This window comes from Myotis daubentonii, chromosome 17, assembly GCF_963259705.1.
Source record: "Myotis daubentonii chromosome 17, mMyoDau2.1, whole genome shotgun sequence".
NCBI lineage: Eukaryota > Metazoa > Chordata > Mammalia > Chiroptera > Vespertilionidae > Myotis > Myotis daubentonii.
The window spans coordinates 46,275,362-46,296,053 of NC_081856.1; the positions used below are offsets into that span (position 1 = coordinate 46,275,362).

General features: G+C 44.7%; 1 protein-coding gene across 2 annotated transcripts in view; it reads left to right on the forward strand.

Moving 5' to 3' along the window:
* The first annotated feature begins 2,022 nt into the window (after positions 1-2,022).
* The window catches only part of CDH17 (cadherin 17), a 39,543-nt gene continuing 20,873 nt past the window's right edge, over positions 2,023-20,692 (forward strand). The window contains exons 1-9 of one of the 2 annotated variants that reach the window (XM_059672234.1): positions 2,023-2,094; positions 4,984-5,082; positions 9,156-9,290; positions 10,154-10,292; positions 12,306-12,464; positions 12,568-12,767; positions 14,151-14,282; positions 14,577-14,727; positions 18,802-19,017. In XM_059672234.1, coding sequence (XP_059528217.1) covers positions 2,044-2,094; positions 4,984-5,082; positions 9,156-9,290; positions 10,154-10,292; positions 12,306-12,464; positions 12,568-12,767; positions 14,151-14,282; positions 14,577-14,727; positions 18,802-19,017 — 1,282 coding nt within the window. In that variant the 5' untranslated portion in view covers positions 2,023-2,043. Of the gene's footprint in view, positions 2,095-4,983; positions 5,083-9,155; positions 9,291-10,153; positions 10,293-12,305; positions 12,465-12,567; positions 12,768-14,150; positions 14,283-14,576; positions 14,728-18,801; positions 19,018-20,692 lie in introns of those variants that run through there. The other variant, XM_059672235.1, reaches the window with a different exon arrangement.

The following is a 20,692-nucleotide window of genomic DNA, read 5'->3' on the forward strand; positions in this document are numbered from 1 at the left end:
TCAAAGACTTTGTTCAGAAGGGTTTTAGTCCAGGCTTTTTCTTAAAATAGCTGTAGACTCTTGGGGCAAGCTACTTAATTTATATAGCATGTATATATTTTATATCTCCACCTCTCTGACTATATCTACTTCCCTGCAGCTATCACGCGATAGAGTACAGTAGAAAGAATCAAAGAGATTTTGGACTTTGAAATCTGAGAGATCTGGTTGTAAGCCTGGCAGGGTCACTTCCTAGTTATGTGTCATTAGGTGAATTGCTTAACTTTGAACCTCAATTTATATATATATATATATATATATATGACAATTCCTACCTAATTTTGCCTATGAGAAACTCCTAGAGCACACATTTATTACTGAGTAATTGCTATGAATTTTCCATTTGAGGAAACTGAGGCACAGGGCTATTAAGTTGAATATCCATGGCCACACAACTAACAACAGGGAGAGCTGGGTTCCAGTTCAGGCTGGCTGATTGAGTCCATCTTCTGCATCACTGTTATTCTGTTTGTAAACGACCCTCTAGTTTTCTCAAAAATTTAAAATAGAATAGCCTTTGACCTAGGAATTCCACTTCTGGGAATCCTGAAATATCGATCCTAAGAATCCTGAAACATGGATCAGAAAGAATATATGCACCACTATGTTCATAGCAACATTATTGACAACAAGAGGCCTGATGCATGAAATTCGTGCAAGGGGTTTGGCCCCCCGCAGCCCGGCTCCCTAGGCCCTCAGGACCCCGGCTGCCTTGAAGCCCCGTGGACCCACCCACTGGTTGTTCCAGAAGGTCGTTCCACCATCCAGTCTAATTAGCATATTAGCTCTTTATTATATAGGAAAACCATGGTCTGGAAATAGCCCATCGGTAGATGAGTAGATAATAAAGACTGTGGTACATTTACACAGTGAAATACTATGCAGTTGTAAAAAAAAAAAAAAAAAAGAAAGAAAGAAACTCTTACCCTTTGTGACAACATGGATGGAACTGGAGAGTATTATGGTAAGCGAAATAAGCCAGTCAGAGAAAGACAAGTACCATATGATCTCACTAATATGTGGGATCCAATGAACAAAATAAACTGATGAACAAAATGGGACCAGTAGCATGGACACATGGAACAGACTGGTGGGAGCCAGAGGGGAGGGACATGGGGGTGACTGGATGAAGAAGTTGAAGGGATTAGCTAAAGAACATATATGCATACACCATGGACATGGAAAACTGTATGGTGAAAGCCAAAAGTGGGGGAAGCAGGGGTAGGTAGAGATGAGAAAGAGGGGGAAGTGGGGGAAGTCTGCAATAATGTCAACATTAAAAAAATTTTTTTAAACCTCACCGGGGGAGTGAGGATATTTTTTTCTTTTCTTTTTTTTTTTAAGAGAGTGGAAGGGAGGGAGAGGGGGAGAGAGATAGAAGAGAAACGTAGATATGATGTGACAGAGACACACAGATTGGTTGCCTCCCACACATGGCCTGACTGGAGGCGGGGACTGGACCTGCAACCCAGGTACCTGCCCTTGATCCGAAATTGAACCGGTGACCCTCTGGCGTGCAGACCCATACCCTAACCATCGAGCCATTCTGGCCAGGGCACATTAAAAAAAAAAAATTAAAAATGCTGCCTCGTGACCCAGCAAAAAAAAATCTACCACATAGATGAGCTTAATACATGCTTTCTTAAACTCTCAGGGCATTTGGGAGGCTAAAATGGGGCAGCACTTTTATCTTTTAAAAGTTCAATTATAAGCTATCTAAATGTAAGGCATTTAAAATTTTCAGGGCCTACATTTTTAAAGTGGTTTGGAATTTTAATAACCATTTTTCTATGCTGAGTATATTAGTGGAATGTTCAATGTATAAAAACTTAAAAATATACAGAAAAGATTAAGCGAACCAAGAAAATCTATAATACCTAAAGATAATCAAGTGATTGAAATATTAGTAAAATGAGTGCATTTAAAAAAAAATTATTTCAACAGACGGGTAGCTAATCACTTTGATGCCTGGTTTATTCACAGGGGATTGAATAAAAGGAAACCATGATGGCCCAAGCCCAGCTGCACAGCTTGTGTCTCCTCACACTTTATTTGGTAAGAAAAAAGCATGCTCTCCCTTTATTTACTAAACTATTTCCTGGCATCCTTCCGTTGCATACCAGAGGAACAATGGTTACCACTTAAAAAAAAAAAAAAGTCTATCAAAATTAAATCTCACACAGAGGACACAGTTTTCCCCAAGGTAATATTTTTGATGAAATGGCTACAAGTCGTGTGTCTGTACTCTCTCTTCAGCTCTTAAAAGCCAGTAGCACTTGGGAAAGGTTTAAAACAAATCTCCCTACTCAGCTTTAGACCGCCACGGATAGCTAAAAGCACATTGATACAGGTCTTGGTGTAAGTCCCTTAATCATGACTTTTTTTTTTTTTTCACTTTGCCCATGAAAAATAACCACTAAAACACACAGAAAAGCATTTTGTTTACTTTCAACCCCGCTCTGCTCAGTATTTTTCTTCCCATATCTATTTTGAAGTTTTCTAGTTAAATTTGGCTTTATATGTTGAGCTAAATCTATTGACTGACAGGCTAGAGGTTGGAGCTGGATGAAACCTGAAGAAATACAACCCTTGACCTGATTTCACTCATCACTCACCAATGTCTTACACCAGCCAATATTTTGTATCATGAAGCTAGATTACCGGGAAGCCTTTGCTCTCTCTTTAGATGGAAGGTTCTAGATGGTCACACCTCAAGTCTTGGTTCCTTTCTTCTGTGACTCAAAAATAACAGGTCAAATTTCAAGACCTAGAGAGTTTCCAGGAGCCCACACAGTTCAACATAGTCACAGAGTGGAAGAGAAGTAACCTGTTGAAGCTGTCATAGCCTTCCTCCCAGTGTGGGAGGGTGGAGGGGCAGATAACCTGCATCCTCAAAGACCAGGAGCTCAGAGCTTGTTGCCGGGACTGCTTAAAGACTGGGTCAAACACCCCCACGTGACTTCCGCCCTCTTCCCACCCTCTGAAATGTCCTTCGCTACCTAGATTATCAGAGGGCTGTGGTGCAGTCGGACCCAGGTTCAAACTCGGCACTGTGGCTTACCGGTGATAGGAACATGAATGAGTTACTTGTGTTGAACCTCAGTTTTCTGCCCTGTGAAATGGGTCTGATTAAAGTACTTGCCTTATAGAAAGCCGTGGCAATTCAATGCGATAATGCCTTTTTAAAGCCCTCAGATCAGTGGCTGGCATAGTCGAAGTACTCAATAAATATTAGCTATGATCATGACTATAGCATTTTAAATACTCAGTGCCCGCACTCATATGGACGCTGACCTCCATGAGGAAGAGACTGTGTTTTAGTCATCTTTGCAGCCACAGCACATAGCACAGTGCCAGGAACCAGGTAAAAATTCACAATTATGGGCTTATATTAGGAAACAACACTAGATCGAAGAGAGAGAAGAATCTATCACAATAACTGGGTGTTCGCAGGCTCCTCTGCTTTTTGTCTAAGAAGGGGACATACATTTTTCTTCCTGGATGAAGGTTGAAAATAACAGTTTCTTCTCTCGACTTTCACTCCAGTGGGATTTCTACCTGCAGTGAGAAAGACTGCCTGAGCACGGCTGATGGCAGGAGCCTTGCTTAGGTGGCAGCCGCAGCTCAGCTGTCTCTGGTGGATGGAGGAGGTTGCTGCCTGTGTGGTGGGATCTCAGGGTCACTGGGGTGGAGCCCCTGCTCTCTCCTGCCTCCACTCACCTTTACTCCCAGGCCCTTTGCAACGAGGAACGATAGTTTAGGCCAAGTGTCTTGCCTTTAGCATGAGGCTTCTTCAGCCGAGAGAGTAGTTTAAAATGGTTGCCAGCCATATATTCTGTGCTGCCAACGGCTCTCTTGTTATTTTCTGAGAACTGGTTTTCATAAGGAGGGTAGAACCACTGCATGACATGTTGCAAGGGCACTGAAGAGAGAGTCCGTAAGGAATCCAGGGTTTGGGAAAGGGAGGAGGCAGGGAAATGAAGCAGAACCCGCCTCTGTTAGAGTTTTGCTTGGGACCATGTTTCTCCCAGAAGGAAGAATAGTTTGGCATCGATACTGTATAACCAATGCAGAGAACTCTTGCTGGAAAGTGCAAGGAGGGTGGCTACCAGGCAGGCAGACCTGCCCATTGCACATGTCCTGTGATGGCCTGGAAGGCCGTGTAGCAACGTGGATCAGAGATGGGGCTTGGGGGCCCAAAATGGCTGGCTCTAGCCCACGTAGCAGTATCAGCGTCTCTGCTGGGGGAATTCTCTGGAGATAGTTTCCTGACTGATATGGTTGAGGACCAGAAGGAATGATGTGTGTGGAGGGTCCAGTCCCACGGCTGCCACACAGGAAACAGTAGGTTTTTCTTAAAGTTACAGTTCAAATTCAGACCAAATTAGACTAAAAGTTACTATGTGCCAAGCAAGCATTGTATTAAACATACCTGCATATTCTTTTTCCCCTTATACATCCAATTGTCCCTGGCGAGACTGTGGACTCTTGGGGGGGCAGCGACCCTTGCACGAATTTCCTTATAAGCTAATGGAAGTGAAGGGAGGGGTTTGAAGAAGCTGGTGCAAAACCGTCTAGCAGGTAGAAGGCAGGGTGGCACTGTGGGAAGGTACCGAGCTTTTGTTCACGCAGATCCGCGTGTGTGTGCTGTGTCAGCCCTCACTCTGAGGAAGTAGCTTCTCTCCTCTCAGCTTCATGTGCAAACTGGGCGTGACCGGTCTCCCTGGAGGGCCACGCGCGAGGGGTTAGAGGAGAAAAGCAAGGCAAGGCTCAGCGATCCATCTTGGCGTGGTAAACCCTCAACCCATCGTAGACCTCTCTGCCCATTGTGACGGGCTTTCACATGAGTCAGGTTAAAGGTTTTACGTTTCCCATGTCAGTCCTGGAATTAGCAAGCGATCTGTTGGTGACAGACGGTGAGGCTAACTTTTCTTTCTTTAACAGACAGCCGGGCATGGCCTGGAGGGGAAGTTCAGTGGGCCCCTGAAGCCCATGACGTTCTCCATTTTCGAAGGACAAGAACCGAGTCAGATCATATTCCAGGTAATGACCCCTTTCGCTCGCTGTCGTCTTGACGTCTCGTGCTCTCTCAGTAGGCTTTTATTCCGTGCAGCGGGAAATAGAACAGAGGCTCGGCAGCTCTCCTGATCACGAGGGGTTTCAGAAGCGGAGTTACACGGAGGGATGGTGGCCTCGGTGTTGGGAGGCCTTGTACCTGACATCCTCATGTGGGCGTCCTCGATTGTGCCTGGGGCGAGCTCTACCATCTGGGAGCAGGGATCTTGGTGCCTGTAGGCTCTGCCCCCCTCCCCCTGCTACCCTTCCCCCCAAAGGTGGGAAGAGTTTCGGGAGTGGGATGGCCAACCATGAGGCTGGCTGTTCAGTGCACTTGCTACTTGAAGCGTTTGACAGTGTGGGTTCTCCAGAGTATGCGTCTGGCCAAAGGCCTGCTCTTCCTCACCACTGCCTCTGAGCCCCCCATCCCGTGCCCCCCCCCCTTCCTGGGGTCCTTGCCTGTGGTTGACCAAGGCCCCCTGGGAGGCAGTCCTGTCCTTTAGGCAGGTAACCGAGAAAAGCAGTGGATTAAAGGGTGGCCTGAAGGTGGGAGTGAGAGGCTTCAGCTATAAAGGCCTCTGAAACCATCCTGAAAGGGTAATGGAGGAGAAAAACACGCTACTGCATTTACCGGAAATCCCCTGGGAAGCCTGCTTGGCCTCAGCATGGTTGGGATGCTTTGATTAGCCTCTGGGGGTGCCCATGACCCCCACCCCCCGTATCTGGGAGGTTGCTAAGCTGCCTCCTAAGGCAGGTGCATTCCCTGGTTTGTTGGACAGTTGTGCCCACAGAGGAGAGGCTGGGAGCTGCCGCCTGCCCCCTCCATTTGGTATCAGTGCACATTCGTGCAGAGGGCCCAGGGCATGGCTGGCAGGGTGCCCATGTGTCTCTGCCCGCCTGGCGTGCAGGGTGTTGTAGAGGTCTTGACCTCTCCAGTTGGGGAAGTCAGGCAGGGTGGGAGGAGCGGATGCTTTGGGAGCTACACGGCTGCTAGGAATTCACTTGGAGAGGAAGCGGGTGGGGGGTGTCCCAGCAAAGGCCCAGCATGGACACCGGCCCTGTGCTGGGAGAGGGCAGAAGGCCAGAGCGATGGGAACAGAGGGCAGGAGAAGGAAGTGGGAGAAGGGGCTGTAGAGACAGCCAGGTCCCTGACTCTTAGGTTTTCTCCCAAAAACAATCGGCCTGAATCAAGTTTCCATTCAAGAAAGACTGCTCTGTACAAACTGGAGGGAGGAAATGAGGATCTGGGGCAACGGCTGGGGCTCACACACGAGATCACCTCATTTACTGACTTTCTCTGCCCTGCCGGGGCCTTGGGTTATAGATTCTCTCAGATTTTTCATTCCTTTCATTTAGGTATTTATGCTTCATAAGTCGGTCAGAACTTTGTGGGCGAGGCACACAATCATTTTCTGTTATGAACCATGTACGAAGTGCCTTCTGGGTAGAGCAGTGGTTCTCAACCTTCCTAATGCCGCGACCCTTTAATACAGTTCCTCATGTTGTGGTGACCCCTAATTTCATTGTTACAAATTGAACATAATTAAAGCATAGTGATTAATCACAAAAACAATATATAATTATATATGTGTTTTCCGATGGTCTTAGGCGACCCCTGTGAAAGGGTCGTTCGACCCCCAAATGGGTCGCGACCCACAGGTTGAGAACCGCTGGTGTGGAGGAACTAGGCTGGGTATGGGGTACAAGATGACCCCCAAACCATCCTGCCCCCAGGGGACTCATGGGGTAGGAGAAGAAACCTGACAAGCATGCAAGCACATGCCAGGAAGTGTTCTGATGAAAGTCTGGTGGGATGCAGAGGGGACGAAGGGCAGGTAAGGGAAGGGTGACCACTTTTCTTTTTCTTTTCTTTTTAAATATATTTTTATTGATTTAGAGAGGAAGGGAGAGGAAGAGAGATACAAACATCAATGATGAGAGAGAATCATTGATTGGCTGCCTCCTGCACACCCCCTACTGGGGATGAGCCCACAACCGAGGCATGTGCCCTTGGCCGGAATCAAACCTGGGACCCTTCAGTCCACAGGCCAAAACGCTCTATCCATTGATCCAAACTGGCTAGGGTCATTCCTATTTTTTTAATTGAGTTTTTTTGTCTTTTTACTGATGTAAGAGCTCTTTATATATTCTGCATACAAAATCCTTATCACATATCTGATTTGCAAATATTTTCTTACAGTCTATAGATTATCTTTTCACTTTCTTTATAGTGTAATTTGAAACACAAAAGCTTTTAATTTTGATTCAAGCTTAATTTTTTCTTTTGTTGTTTGTGCTTTTAACAAAAATCCTCATCCAAGGATATGTTTGATTTTAGAGAGAAAAGAAGGGAGAGGGAGAGAGAGAGAGAAACATGGATGTGAGAGAGAAACATTGATTGGTTGCCTCCCACACGCATCCCAACTGGGGATTGAATCCCCAACCTGGACATGTGCCCTGACCAGGAATTGACCCCCAACCAACTGAGCCACACTGGCCAGGGCTGTTGTTTGTGCTTTTGATGTCATATCTAAGAAACTTTCCCTATTGCTTTCTCTCATCCAGAGTCCTGAACATTGTGTTTGTGTATTCTTCTCAGGTTTTATAGTTTTAGGATTTACATTTAGGCCTTTGATGTATTTTTACTGTTGATTACTTTTGGAAAATTCCTCAAAATTGTTTGCAATGAGTAAGCTCTGAGTTAGGTCAAAAAAAAAGGGGGAGGGGGGGAAGGGAGGAAGGAAGGAAGGAAGGAAAGAAGGAAGGAAAGAAGGAAGGAAGGAAGGAAGGAAGGAAGGAAGGAAGGAAGGAAGGAAGGAAGGAAGGAAGGAAGGAAGGAAGAGAGAGAAAGAAAGAAAACCTGTGAGTAAGTCCAGATAACAGTTCTCTTGGTAGGTACATATCTATAATAATAAAAGCGTAATATGCAAATCGATTGAATGGCCGAACAGCAGAACGACCTTCCGGATGAAGCCAGGGCTGCGAGGGCCAAGGCAGCAGCTGGGGCGGCTGCGAGGGCCTACCCTTGTACGAATTTTGTGCATCGAGCCTCTAATATGTTTATAATTATTATAGTTTCTTGATGAAGTGACCCTTACAGAATGTCTTTTCTTTTTCTAATAAGAATTTTTGTTTTAAATTGGTATTATTTTAAAGTCTGTTTTCTCCTTCGTAGTATAGATTAATTTCACCCTCATTTTGAAGGATAATGTTTTGGATATACAATTGGCAGTCATTTTCCTTCAACATTTTGGATCTGTCATTCCTCTGTCTTCCTGCCTCCATGAGAAATCTGCTGTTCTTTTTATTGAGGAGCCTTTGTACATGATGAATCTTTGCACTTTCAAGAGTCTCTGTATTTCACATGTTTGACTATGATGTGTCTAAATTTGGGTTTCTCTGAGTTTATTGTATTTGGAGTTTATTCAACTTCTTGGACATGTAGATTAATGTTTTCTCTCAAATTTGGGAAACTTTGGTTATTCTTTTTTCAAATAATCTTTCTGCCCTTTTCTCTCCTTTCTTTCCATGACTCTGATTATGCATGTGTTTACTTGATGGTGTTCCATTGTATCTAGAATTCTGTTAATAATAATTAAGAGATTGTCATATAGAATCTTATCAAATTAAAGCCACTTTTGAATTGTTTTCTGTAATATTGAAATACCTCCTAATTGTTGTCACAATGTTCAGAAGTACTAAATGACATATTTTTTTTAATCTTAGCAATAAAGCTACTTTTAAAAATCTTTTTTAGAAGTTGGTAAGGTTATAGTTTTCAGATATTTCCAGAAAAATCTCATCTAACTCCAGTTACCATTCAAAGCATCAGTTGACTTTTGTCCATATATTAAAGTATGCTGTATACTGTTTCTTGAAGGAAATGTATTTTGAATATTAGTTAATGTTCAAACAAACTTTTAGAATGTAGCAGTTTAAAAACTCTGAACTTCTTAATTAGCGATTGTACAAATGAAAACATTACCTGAAATTGGTGACTTTCCACAAAATCTACAACACTGCTTTTCTTACAACCACATCTGACTTTTGCTTTTTCCCAGTTTAAGGCCAGTCCTCCTGCTGTGACTTTCAAACTCACTGGGGAGACGGATGGAATATTTGAGATACAACCAGATGGGCTTCTATATCACAACAGAGCTCTGGACAGGGAAACAAGGGCTGTTCACAAGCTCCAGGTGAGTTGAGACCAGGAAAAGTCACCACACTCCAACCTTTCTGAGCATCTTTTGTCCTGGAAGTATCACTGGCACCTTCACCCCTTGCCTCGAATCCTCTTGGGGCTCTTCTGGCGTTAATGGTATACTTGGTAAACCTCATTTGTCCATTTATTTTTAACCAGCTACAGAGGGGTATGGTGCAGGTCCCCTCTTCCTTAGGCTTTTTGACCACAGCAACCCAATTTACATTGCCAAGGCCCTCAGATGGCATCACTCATTCAAGGATGGCATGCTCAGCCACCTGGAGCAAAACCAAGCCAGCACCTCTGTGATTTTCACTGGCGCCTGCCTGTGTCTGCTGTGTGGGCTCTGGATCCACAAAGAAGGCAGCATCAGTGCGGGGATGGAGCTTCTTTGCAGCTTGCAAGAAGCAGAAATAACCCATGGTCAGTTTTTGTGTGTGGTATCTGAATATGCAGGCACGATAGAGAGCTAATTGTCGGGGGGCGGGGGGAGAGCAAGCCGAAAGCTTTCTGTGTAGTAACTTCTACTATTGGATCGACAGGTTGACCATCAAAATGCCTCTGTAAGAGGCCATCGTGCCACTCCCATAGCCTCAGGGACAAGGTGCTCTGATTTCACTGACTCCAGCTACTTAGCAAAGAAGCATGTCTAGCGTACAGCATCCCCTAGCCCTGGAAAACAGTCATGACCCCCCAGGCTTACCTGAGAGGGCCCCCGTCCTAGCCGCTCCCGATTGGGGCTTTTATGGATGTCTTTCTCCGCTGGTTCTTTGAATTCTTCATTTCTCTCAAGTGACTTTTGTTGAGTGACATGAAGTCCAGGTTCACCACGGTGGTTTCCTTCCCTTTCTCCACCAGGTCTCGGCCTTGGATGCTCACGGAAATACAGTGGAGGGCCCGGTCCCCATCACAGTAGAAGTGAAGGACATCAATGACAACCGACCCACGTTTCTCCAGTCAAAATACGAAGGCTCAGTAAGGCAGAATTCTCGCCCAGGTAATGGGAGTCTGAAGGTATTTACAGAAAGCAGGAAGGGTATCCGGCAGAAGGGGCCGATTTATGTGGCTAACAGCTGCAGCCATCACTCATTAAGCACTTCCTATCTTATTGAAATTTCACAGCAATCCTCTGGGAGTTGTTTTATTATCCCTATTGCTCTAGGGCTTGATTTCTCAGCCTTGGCACCATTGATATCTTGGGCCTGATAATCCTCTCTTTTTTTGGGTCAGGTGCTGTTATATGCATTGTAGGATGTTTAACAGCACCCCTGACATCTACTCCCCAGATGCCAGTAGCAACACCTACCACTAAGTTGTGATGACAAAGATGTCTTCAGACATTGTCAAATGTTCCCTGAGGTTCCCCAGTTGAGAACCCTATTTTACAGTGAGCTTTAGACCTTAGAGCTCTGTACCACTTTAGAATACTCTGGAAAGGTGAGCTCACTCTCCCCTATCCTCTCAGGAATCTTACATTCTCATGGTCAGTGTTTGGCTCCCATTTACTTTTCTTCTCTTACTTCCAACCTTAGACTTATCCATTCACTATGCTCCTACCCTTCATTTCCACAAAACAAACAAACAAACAAAAAAAAACCCAAAAAGGCACAGGTGTGCCACAGACTTTACTGAAGATCTGGGGAGATGAGAGAGCTTTACATCAGAACAGTGCACAAATAAGCATGAGTATTAGACTTCTGTGTTCTCAGAAAGATTCTTGGCCATGTCCATCAGCTCACTGTCAAGTTTCTCTCTACGCTAGTTAATCTCACCTCTCATTCTTGAATGGCCTCTTCCAATAACTCAGGAAAAGTGTTTTGTCCACTTTATTATGTGGAGCAAGTTCACTGTCTTTGCCCCTGAAATTTCATACCGAAGACTCTCTAATAAGCTCTGCCAGATAAGCATCTTCCACATCTTCCCCTTCCTCTCCGCATCGATAGGGTGTTCTAGATTAGTGGTTCTCAAACTTTTTGGCCTCAGGGCTCTTGTATTCCTCTAAAAATTATTAAGGACTCCAATGAACTTTTGGATACATTCAATGGTGTTATATGTGGATTACATCCAGAGGGGTGCTGGTAAATGTTTAATAGCTGTCTCTCTGGGCAGGGGGTGGGAAGCCCTGCTTATAGCATTTACCAATTTCTGTGGGAAAAATATTCCTGCCATGGCCTACTTAAATTTTCAATGGTGTTAATAATTTGCTCACAAAACTTCTGGAAATTCAACTATTAGCTCTCTCGAGCTGGCTCCAGTACATCACTAGTTATATCTACCGATATTTATCATGTTAGAAATTAAAATGGAGAAACTTCAAAATTTATTAATTCTTTTAAAATCATAAACATTTTAATAAAAACTATATTTTCAAAAAACAAAAAGCCTTATCAAGAAGAGTGGCATTGTTTTATTCTTTGCAAATCTCTTTAGTGTATGAATTAATTGAAAACAATTGGATTCTCATGCCTGTTTCTGTACTCATTCTTTTGCAACATGCTGTTTTGGTTGAAGCATATGAAGGAAAACTTGCCTCACATAGATATGTACTTGGAAAAGGGAGGAATATCATAAAAGCATTTTGAGATAACTATGGATATTCTTTGATACTATACCTAAACTCAACAAGTAGTGGTTTCTTAAAAGCTGGTTACCATGTGGAATCTGAAACCATATTAATGCCTTTTCTTTGGGTACTTCTTTACACTAAACTCCATGAAATTAACTTGTGCTTTGAGTGGATCTTTTTTTACATGTGCATAAATTTAGACTCCACTGACCCTAAAAACAGTCTTAGAGACCCCTAGAGGTCCCTGGACCATACTTTAAGAAACCTCATCCCAGGGAAAGGAAGCAGAATAAAGGTTTATTGTCCCACTGATATAAATTATGGCATCCCGCCCCCCCCCCCCACCCCAATCTGTCTCTACATCTTAGAAGGCCAAAGTGTCTCTGGTTGGTTTGGGTTTCAATTAATATCTTTTTCTCTTTCTGGGTATGTTTTGTTAAATAGGAAAGCCTTTCATGTATGTCAATGCTACAGACCTGGATGATCCAGACACTCCCAACGGCCAGCTTTTTTATCAGATTGTCATGCAGCTTCCCAAGGTCAACGATGTCATGTACTTTCAGATCAACAACAAAACAGGGGAAATATCACTTACCCTTGCAGGTAAGTCCACGGATGCCTTCATAGGACTGATTCAAAAGAAGGGACCGATATCTGTGTTAGCTTCAGACACATTTCCCTTTCTGTTCTTCCCGACTTTCGATAGGATCGAAGGAATTGGATCCCAGTAAGAACCCTTCCTATAATCTGGTGGTCTCAGTGAAGGATATGGGAGGCCAGACTGAGAATTCCTTCAGTGACAGCACATCTGTGGATATCACGGTGAAAGAGAATATTTGGAAAGAACCCCAACCTGTGGAGATTGTAGAAAACTCAACTGACCCTCACCCCATGAAAATCACTCAGGTAGGGCCTAAGAAATGCCTAGAGCCCATTGGATAAATGTTCTCCCTTTGTACAAGCCCACTTTCATGGTCTTCACTGGTATATTTATTATGTACATTTTTTCCATAGCATAATTATAAAGCAAACTAAATAGATAAAGTTCCTGGCCCCAAGTCTCTGGATTTACTATCATGGGTAAACTCTGACCAAACTGGATTTATATCTCTAGCTCTCTCTCACTCTATCTATCTATCTATCTATCTATCTATCTATCTATCTATCTCCATCTCCCATCATCCCCCATCATCTGTATCTGTATCTATCTATACATCTTTAAAAGAGAACTTCATCTAAGAGTCCCAAGATACCATTGATGTTTGTTGTTCCCTGTCAGTAGTCTGGGATATGGCTGCACTAGAGTGGGTTGTCTATGACACACACATCATGTACATGTATATGATTTGAATTTTGAAAAGCTGCTTCTTACTCTTGTGAGGAAAGTCTCTATCCAGTAGACTCATCCCACCACAGATGGAGGGACACGGACAGGATTGACCGAGAGTTGAGTAGGCAGCCTCTTTACCTTTGGAGACCACCCTCCCCCAACTCCACCTCCCCTCTTCATTCACATGCTCCCCCTTCCCACCTCTGTGACTGATGCTCTCACCCTGAGTCCCCACTTCCCTTAGCTCCTATAAATATGTGCTGGCTCCACTCAGATCTGATCTTTTCTGGAAAATCAGGAGTTTCCTTGACATGAAAGCTGTGGGTTAGTGAGAGAGCACCGGGCTTGGAAGCAGATAACCGAAACCATGTCCTTGCTCTGTTACGTTAATGATTGATCATAGATGAAGTCATTTAACTGTTCTGAGCTCCAACCTCTCAACAGTAAAATGGGGGATAATAACACCTCTCTGGGTTTTCGTGGAGAGATTAAATAAGAGGTCGTGTCTGTGAACGTGGGTAACAGGGACTCATGTTATGAGTGAGTCCGAGCCTGTGGTCCCCCTGAGACTGTTTTAAAATGACACTGTTGTTAAGAGGCCCTGGGATGGTCCACCCCGTATACATTGTGAAACTTAAAAGAATTTTTATTTATTGAATGTTGAATTAATGAACCTCACCAGGAGGAGGAAGAAAGAACAAAAGCCTGAGTTATTCTGCTTTACCAATGAAGAAAGTATGTCAGGACTCAATTCCATGACAGTTGCAGATTTGGAGCCTTTACTAAAGTCTTCCTATCTATTACTTAGGCTTTCCCCATAAGGATTTGTAAATGCTAAAAAGAATGCATATGCTTGTTTGCTCTCGGGGCTGTTGAAGGGAAAAAATTCTGGGGTGCCACACCCACTGCCCTTCCTCACAATTTGGTATCTTTCCTCACAATGCACTTTGACCCCATAGGTGCGGTGGAATGAGCCAGGTGCTCACTATTCCTTAGTCGAAAAGGAGAAGCTGCCAAGATTCCCGTTTTCAATTGACCAGGAAGGAGACATTTATGTGACTCAGCCCTTGGACAGAGAAGAAAAGGACTCAGTGAGTAAAACTGGGAGGAGTTTCCCCAGGGACAAGACCGAGTGCTGTGCTCGCCGAGAGCTGAGAGCAGAAAAGATTTTACTTAACACCAGTAACAAGACCCCCAAACCGTACATTATTGATCTCAAGACATGATACTATCCCCACAAATCTGATCCATTTGTTTTCTCATTTCCCAATTCTAAGTAAACTGGAAATAAGGGAATTAAGCGAAATAGAATTGAAACAGTCATTTTCTCTGCCTTTTAAAGGCAATGATGGGGTCATGTCTTAACGCTGATCTTCCTGTTGTAGTACGTTTTCTACGCGGTTGCAAAGGATGAGCTTGGAAAACCACTTTCAACCTCACTGCCCATTCATGTGAAAGTTAAAGACATTAATGATAACCCACCTACGTGTCCACCTACAATGCCGGTATTTGAGGTCCAGGAGAATGAGCAAATAGGTAAGGAATGAGAGCTGTTCAAAGCTGTGTAACTGTCTTTCTTGTGTTAACTCTATACTCCCTTTATCCTCTCTGTCTTGGAGAAGGTGGACAGGTAAACCTGATTGATGATCAGTTACCCACTAGCACAGTGTAGAGGTTGAATGCACCTTGAGACTCACACAAGTATAGTTTTCTGGCTCAGTTACTATCTGGGTCGTGTTCTTAAATTGGAGCATTTATGGCTACTAACACCACCACTACCACTATTACTACCCCTACTAGTACTGTTACCACTATTAATACTACTACACCCTCCTTACCACTAGCACTAACACCATAACCGCTTACACCACTATCCTGTGTACATATATAAGATTATCTCATTTGCAATATTTTTTACATAGATCCTTATTTGCCCTCTAACAAACTCAGTAACAGATAAAACCACCAAATTTGATAAATAATTTTAATCAGCATCTACACCCAAGGTCAGATACTCTCTAACAAATAAGCACAACAAATGGAAATTGACTTTTGACCCTTGTTGCTCCCTCTCTAGGAAGCTGATAATAATAGTTCAGGAGGCTGGCTGGTAGATGAAGTTCAAGTCCTATCCATTTTGGTCTTTTTGTTCTTGACTTGCTTTGTTTTCTTTTACTGTGTCTCATGGTAGCTTTAGTTTTGCACAGGGACAACTACTAGGAGAACATTATGCTCTCTGGAAGTTTTATTACTTCCCTGGATTTAGGTAAACTCTTGTCTATTACTCCTTGGTGTTGAGTCAATTGGCTGATCAGGCTGGCTTTTCTTGAAATGTTTTTGTCTGTTGTTTCCTGTAAGTTTCAGAGGGTTAGCAGTATCTTATGACTGTGATGCTTGGGGCTCTGCTGCCATTCTGGGCAGATCCTCACATGTCTGTGGACCTTCTCATTATTTTCTTCTTATCTCTCTCTTCTTGCCACACACGTTTGACATAGTGGCTGCAGTCCTGGTGGCTTGGTAGGCACTGCTTGCATGGCTTGCTTGCTCAATGCTTACATTTTCCTCCTCACTGTCAGAAATCATATGCAGGCTATGTATTGTCAGTGTGAGTTGCTTAGATCCTCTCCTTTTCATTTATGCCAATCCTTGCTGCAACAGGAACTGTTAAATGACAACTTAAAGGATTTTAATTAATTATAAGGGAGAATCCTCTGACAGTGACAATTGCATAGCAATGGAATATGTGTCAGTAGCCGAGAATCACTTTTTGGAAACCTGAGATGATCTGTGATGCCGAGTGAAGGCAGAAGACCCCTGAGAACCCTTCCAGATGATGCCTCAAGTCTCTTTGCATAAGGCCTAACCTTTAGTTTATTAGTTGTCTATTGCTGCATAACAGATTGCAGCATAAAACAACAAACATTTATTATTTTATAGTTTCTGTGAGTCAGGAATGGGCCAGGAATTCTTATAAATCAGCACAGATTGAATTGATTCTATATATGTAGGCTAAAAGAGATGTAAAACAATGCCCTGCCCGGTAGGAGGGCGGGAAGGGGGCCTTACTGTTTAGCTCAAAAAATACTAAATTATTTCTTTGTACGTCTATATTCTCCTATTTGGTGTCTTATATTGGCCAGAATCTTGTGAGGCTCAAGTATTAGCAACGCCAACAGGAATTTCGGAATCCCACTTGCTACCAAGTCCTACGTGCTCATATAGGAATTCGCCTTTCATAAAGCACCACTTCTCTAAAGTATTTCCGAGGGCCCCACGAATCAGTTTGAGATGCCACTTGGTCCTGGCCTTTGTCTCAGAGACATGGCACTCCTTTCTCCTCTCATCCACAAATACTATACTCACCCTGAGTGGCACCCCTCCTGGAATTTCCCCGGTCACTTCATATCGAAAGCTCCCGGGGCCTCTGGCAGCTGGGTTTCCTGTGGAGAGAGAGCGGGGTCCTTGGTATTGTGCTCACTTGTTTTGGGGAATGGTCCAGAGCAGGGCTGCTCAGACATCAGAGAATCCCAGAATTCAGCAAGACACTCTTCGTTCCAGCACGCAGATCTTTTTTTTTTTTTTTTTAAAGCAAGGGCAGACATGTGCCACAAAGGTGACTTGGTTGTGATGGATTCAGAAATAGCAGGTGCCAAAATCAGTTTGGCTCAGTGGATAGAGCGTCGGTCTGCGGACTCAGGGGTCCTGGGTTCGATTCCGGTCGGGGGCATGTACCTGGGTTGCGGGCACATCCCCAGTGGGAGATGTGCAGGAGGCAGCTGATCGATGTTGCTCTCTCATCGATGTTTCTCTCTCATCGATGTTTCTGGCTCTCTGTCTCTCTCCCTTCCTCTCTGAAAAAAATCAATAAAAAATATATATATATATATATATATAAAAAAGAAAAGAAATAGCAGCGGCGACTGTACTAAATACATCCTCTTCTCCGCTCTGTTGCTCACGATGGCTCCTTCCTCAGCCCCTGAGGCACAGCTCCATGGGCCCAGCTCCATTACAGACTAACATAGGAAGTCCCCTCCCCCTACAACAAAATCCCTTCACGTTTCCATATGTCAGCAGATGCCAACTGACATGGGAGGTGGGGACACACCTAGCTCCACAAGTGGCATATAATCAAGTCTCAGGCCCACCTTGGGGTTGCGGCTGTGTGTAGAGAAACCCACAATTCCTATTTCACAGAGCAAGATGGTCCAGAACCGATCATACCTCCCCCAGAGCTGGGTGAAGTCCTGAGTCATCACCTCTGACTTAGGGAACGCCTTGGACCGACACACTCAACAGAAATAAATCCTCAGGACCAGGAATGGCAGCGAGGCAGGGAGCATGCGTGCCTGCTCTTTGCCCCGTGTTATCTCTGGGGTGGAGTCCACTGTTGGCTTGCCCTTTAGTGAGACCATTTGCCTTGCATATTAGTGTCCGAGGGTGTTGTGACAAAGTGCCACAAAGGTGGGAGCTTAGCACGCCAGAAGTGTATTCTTTCACAGTCTGGAAGCTGCAAGTCTCACATCAAGGCGCCTGCTGGGGGGGGGGGGGGGGGCTCTTGGCACGCCCTGGCTGCTTGTGGTAGCACAACCCTGGTCTCTGCCTCCTGCTTCACATGGCCTCCACCTCCGTGTGTGTGACTTTGTGTTTTCTTATGGGAACACTAATCACTAGATTTGGGACCCACGCTCAATCCAGGGTAATTTTATCACAAGATCCTTAACTAGTTACATCTGCAAAGGCCCCTGTTTCCAAATAAGGTCACCACGAGGTTTGGAGTGAACCCCAATTTTTGTGGGACACTATTTGTTATGGGCTGAATTGTGATTACCTCCCCCCCCCCCGCCCCAATTTATAAGGTAAAGTCCTAATGCCCACTAGCTCAAAAGCTGACTATTATTTAGAGAAAGGGTCTTTTAAGACATAAAGTGAAAACAATGTCATTAGTGTGGGGTCTTAATCCAATATGAATTCTTGTTGGCATTGCTAATGCTTGGGGACATGAGTCCCACAAGATTCTGCTAATATAAGACACCAAACAGGAGAATATAGATATACTAAGGAATAACTTAGTATATTATTGAGTTAGACCATAGCCCCCCAAAAGGGCAGGGGCATTGTTTTGTACCTCTTTTACCCTAAGAGTGTAGAATAGACTCAGTACAACATTCTGAATCCATCACTGATGTGCTGTTCTTCCAAGAAGAGGGAAATCTGGACACAGACATGTACAGAGGCATGATCATGTGAGGACACATGGAGATGACAGCTAGGTACAAGTCAAGGAGTGAGGACTCGGAAGAAACCAGCCTTTCTGACACCCTGATCTCAGACCTCTGTGAGATCCAGAAATTGTGAGAAAATAACGTTATGTTGTTAAAGCTGCCCAGTTGGTGGCACTTTGCGTTGGCGACGCTATCAAACTAATACACGACTCAACACACTACACGATGGGGAGGGTTAGAAGAACCAAAAGAAATCTAAGAACTTTAGTCAGCGGTTCAGAATTATGTACAGAGCGTTCCAGGGACCTGCTGATCCAGCAGAACCATTGAAAATAGATGGAATAGAGTCTGTGATGGGTGAATTTTCTTCTTCCCTTCTTCCCAGTGAGCAGTATTGGGACGCTGGTTGCCCACGACATGGATGAAGAAAACACTGTCAACAGTGTTCTACATTACAAAATTGTGGATCAGTTCCCTAAGTTTCCCAAAGATGGACTCTTCCTCGTCCAGACCTACACGGGGGTGTTCCAGTTAGCCAAGCAGTCCTTGAAGAAGCAAGACGCTGCCCAGTACCTCTTGACCGTGGAGGTGTCCGACAAAGGTTAGTGTCACATTCGCTGTCCAGAGTGAAAAACACTTGCTTCCCTTTTCTTGTGATGTGTTGGGCTGTTCCAATGCCTGGGCGTATTAAAGAAGGATGCTGCTTAAGAGTCCCTGCTTCCTATGCGAAACACGTGCAACACAGAGGCAGCTGGTCCAATGGCAGGTCAGGCAACACTGTTGTGCTGGTCCCGGTCCTCCAAGAAGCAGATGCCAAGAGATTAAACGTAGGAGAATTCTATGAGGAGAGATGCCTCTGAGAAAAAAAGTGGGGCGAGATACAGAGGAGGCTGGGAGAACCATCAGACTCTAATATAAGCCTGACTCCGAGTGAAGGAGATAGGGAAGGAGGGCTGGTGGGAGCGTCATAGACCACTGAGCACTCAAAGAAAAGGTTGGCACGGTCATCAGGGAGTCCGAAATTGGAGGCTGATGGAGTCCATGATCTTTAAGCATGGGCCTCCCTGGGCATGCCTGCCTTCTCCAGTCGCTGGCTGGGGGCAGCTGTGGGGAGCAAGGCCTCAGTGCAAGTGTGGTGACAGATTACGGAGTGTAGCAGCGGGGCCATCATCCTTTAATGTCCCTGTTGTTGGAGGTTGGCCAGGCACGTTGTCATGGCCACCATAATCATAAACAAAAAAATTACTTGTATCTCCCAATTCTTCCCCTCGGACTCCAAGTATCCTACCGTGTGAAAGTGGAGGGAAAATGCATCTTTTGGGAAGCTTGATCTTCTATTACAGTGGATCTTCCTCATGCCATGACCTTTTAATACAGTTCCTCATGTTGTGGTGACCTCCAACCATAAAATTATTTTCGTTGCTACTTCATAACTGTAATGGCGAACCTCTTGCAGGACTTTCTTCAGCCTCCCTGTGACCAGCTTATGGGTGCAGGTGGAGAGCAGAGGATCCTGTTTCCATACAAATTTGTACTCATTATCACTTTTGTTGTACCTTTCCCAAAGATGGACTCTTCCTCATCCAGAGCTACACGGGGGTGTTCCAGTTAGCCATGTTAGGAGGGGGCACCTCCTGCATTGAGTGTCTGCCCCCTGGTGGTCAGTGTGCATCATAGCAACCGGTCATTCTGCCCTTCAGTCAATTTGCATATTAGCCTTTTATTATATAGGATTTCCCTGGGCACCCCATTCCCACCCACACGCCATGCTCATCTTAGACTCAGATTGAAGCTGCTGTCTCTGACTAGGACTTTGAATTGTCAAACCTCTTCCTCAAAGCCTGTGTCATTTCCCCAGGGTTCCATGAGCCACCTCTGTCCCTGTCTTGCTTCCAGCAAGCTGGGCGGTCAGCCATTTGAAGGGGACTAATTGTACCACTTCCTCTCTTACTTGGAGGGCAGGGAGCAGGCACCTGACCCTTCCTTCCCACCGTGGGAGCAGAGGAGAGGTAGGGCAGTAAGTGCTGGGATAGTCAGAGAGGGAAGGAGCCAGCTGGGGTGCTCAGGGGAGGTTTTCTGGAAGGATAGGTTTGCACTGGGCTTTGAGGGCTGCGTCACTGTCAGTAGTTCAGAAAAAGAGGCTGCTTCACAGAAAAGCAACAGTGTGGCTTGAGAACAACCCTTACCCTGGAGAGGGCAGGTGGAGGGACATGGGAAGCCCAGGCGAACCTCTTGCAGGACTTTCTTCAGCCGCCCTGTGACCAGCTTGTGGGTGC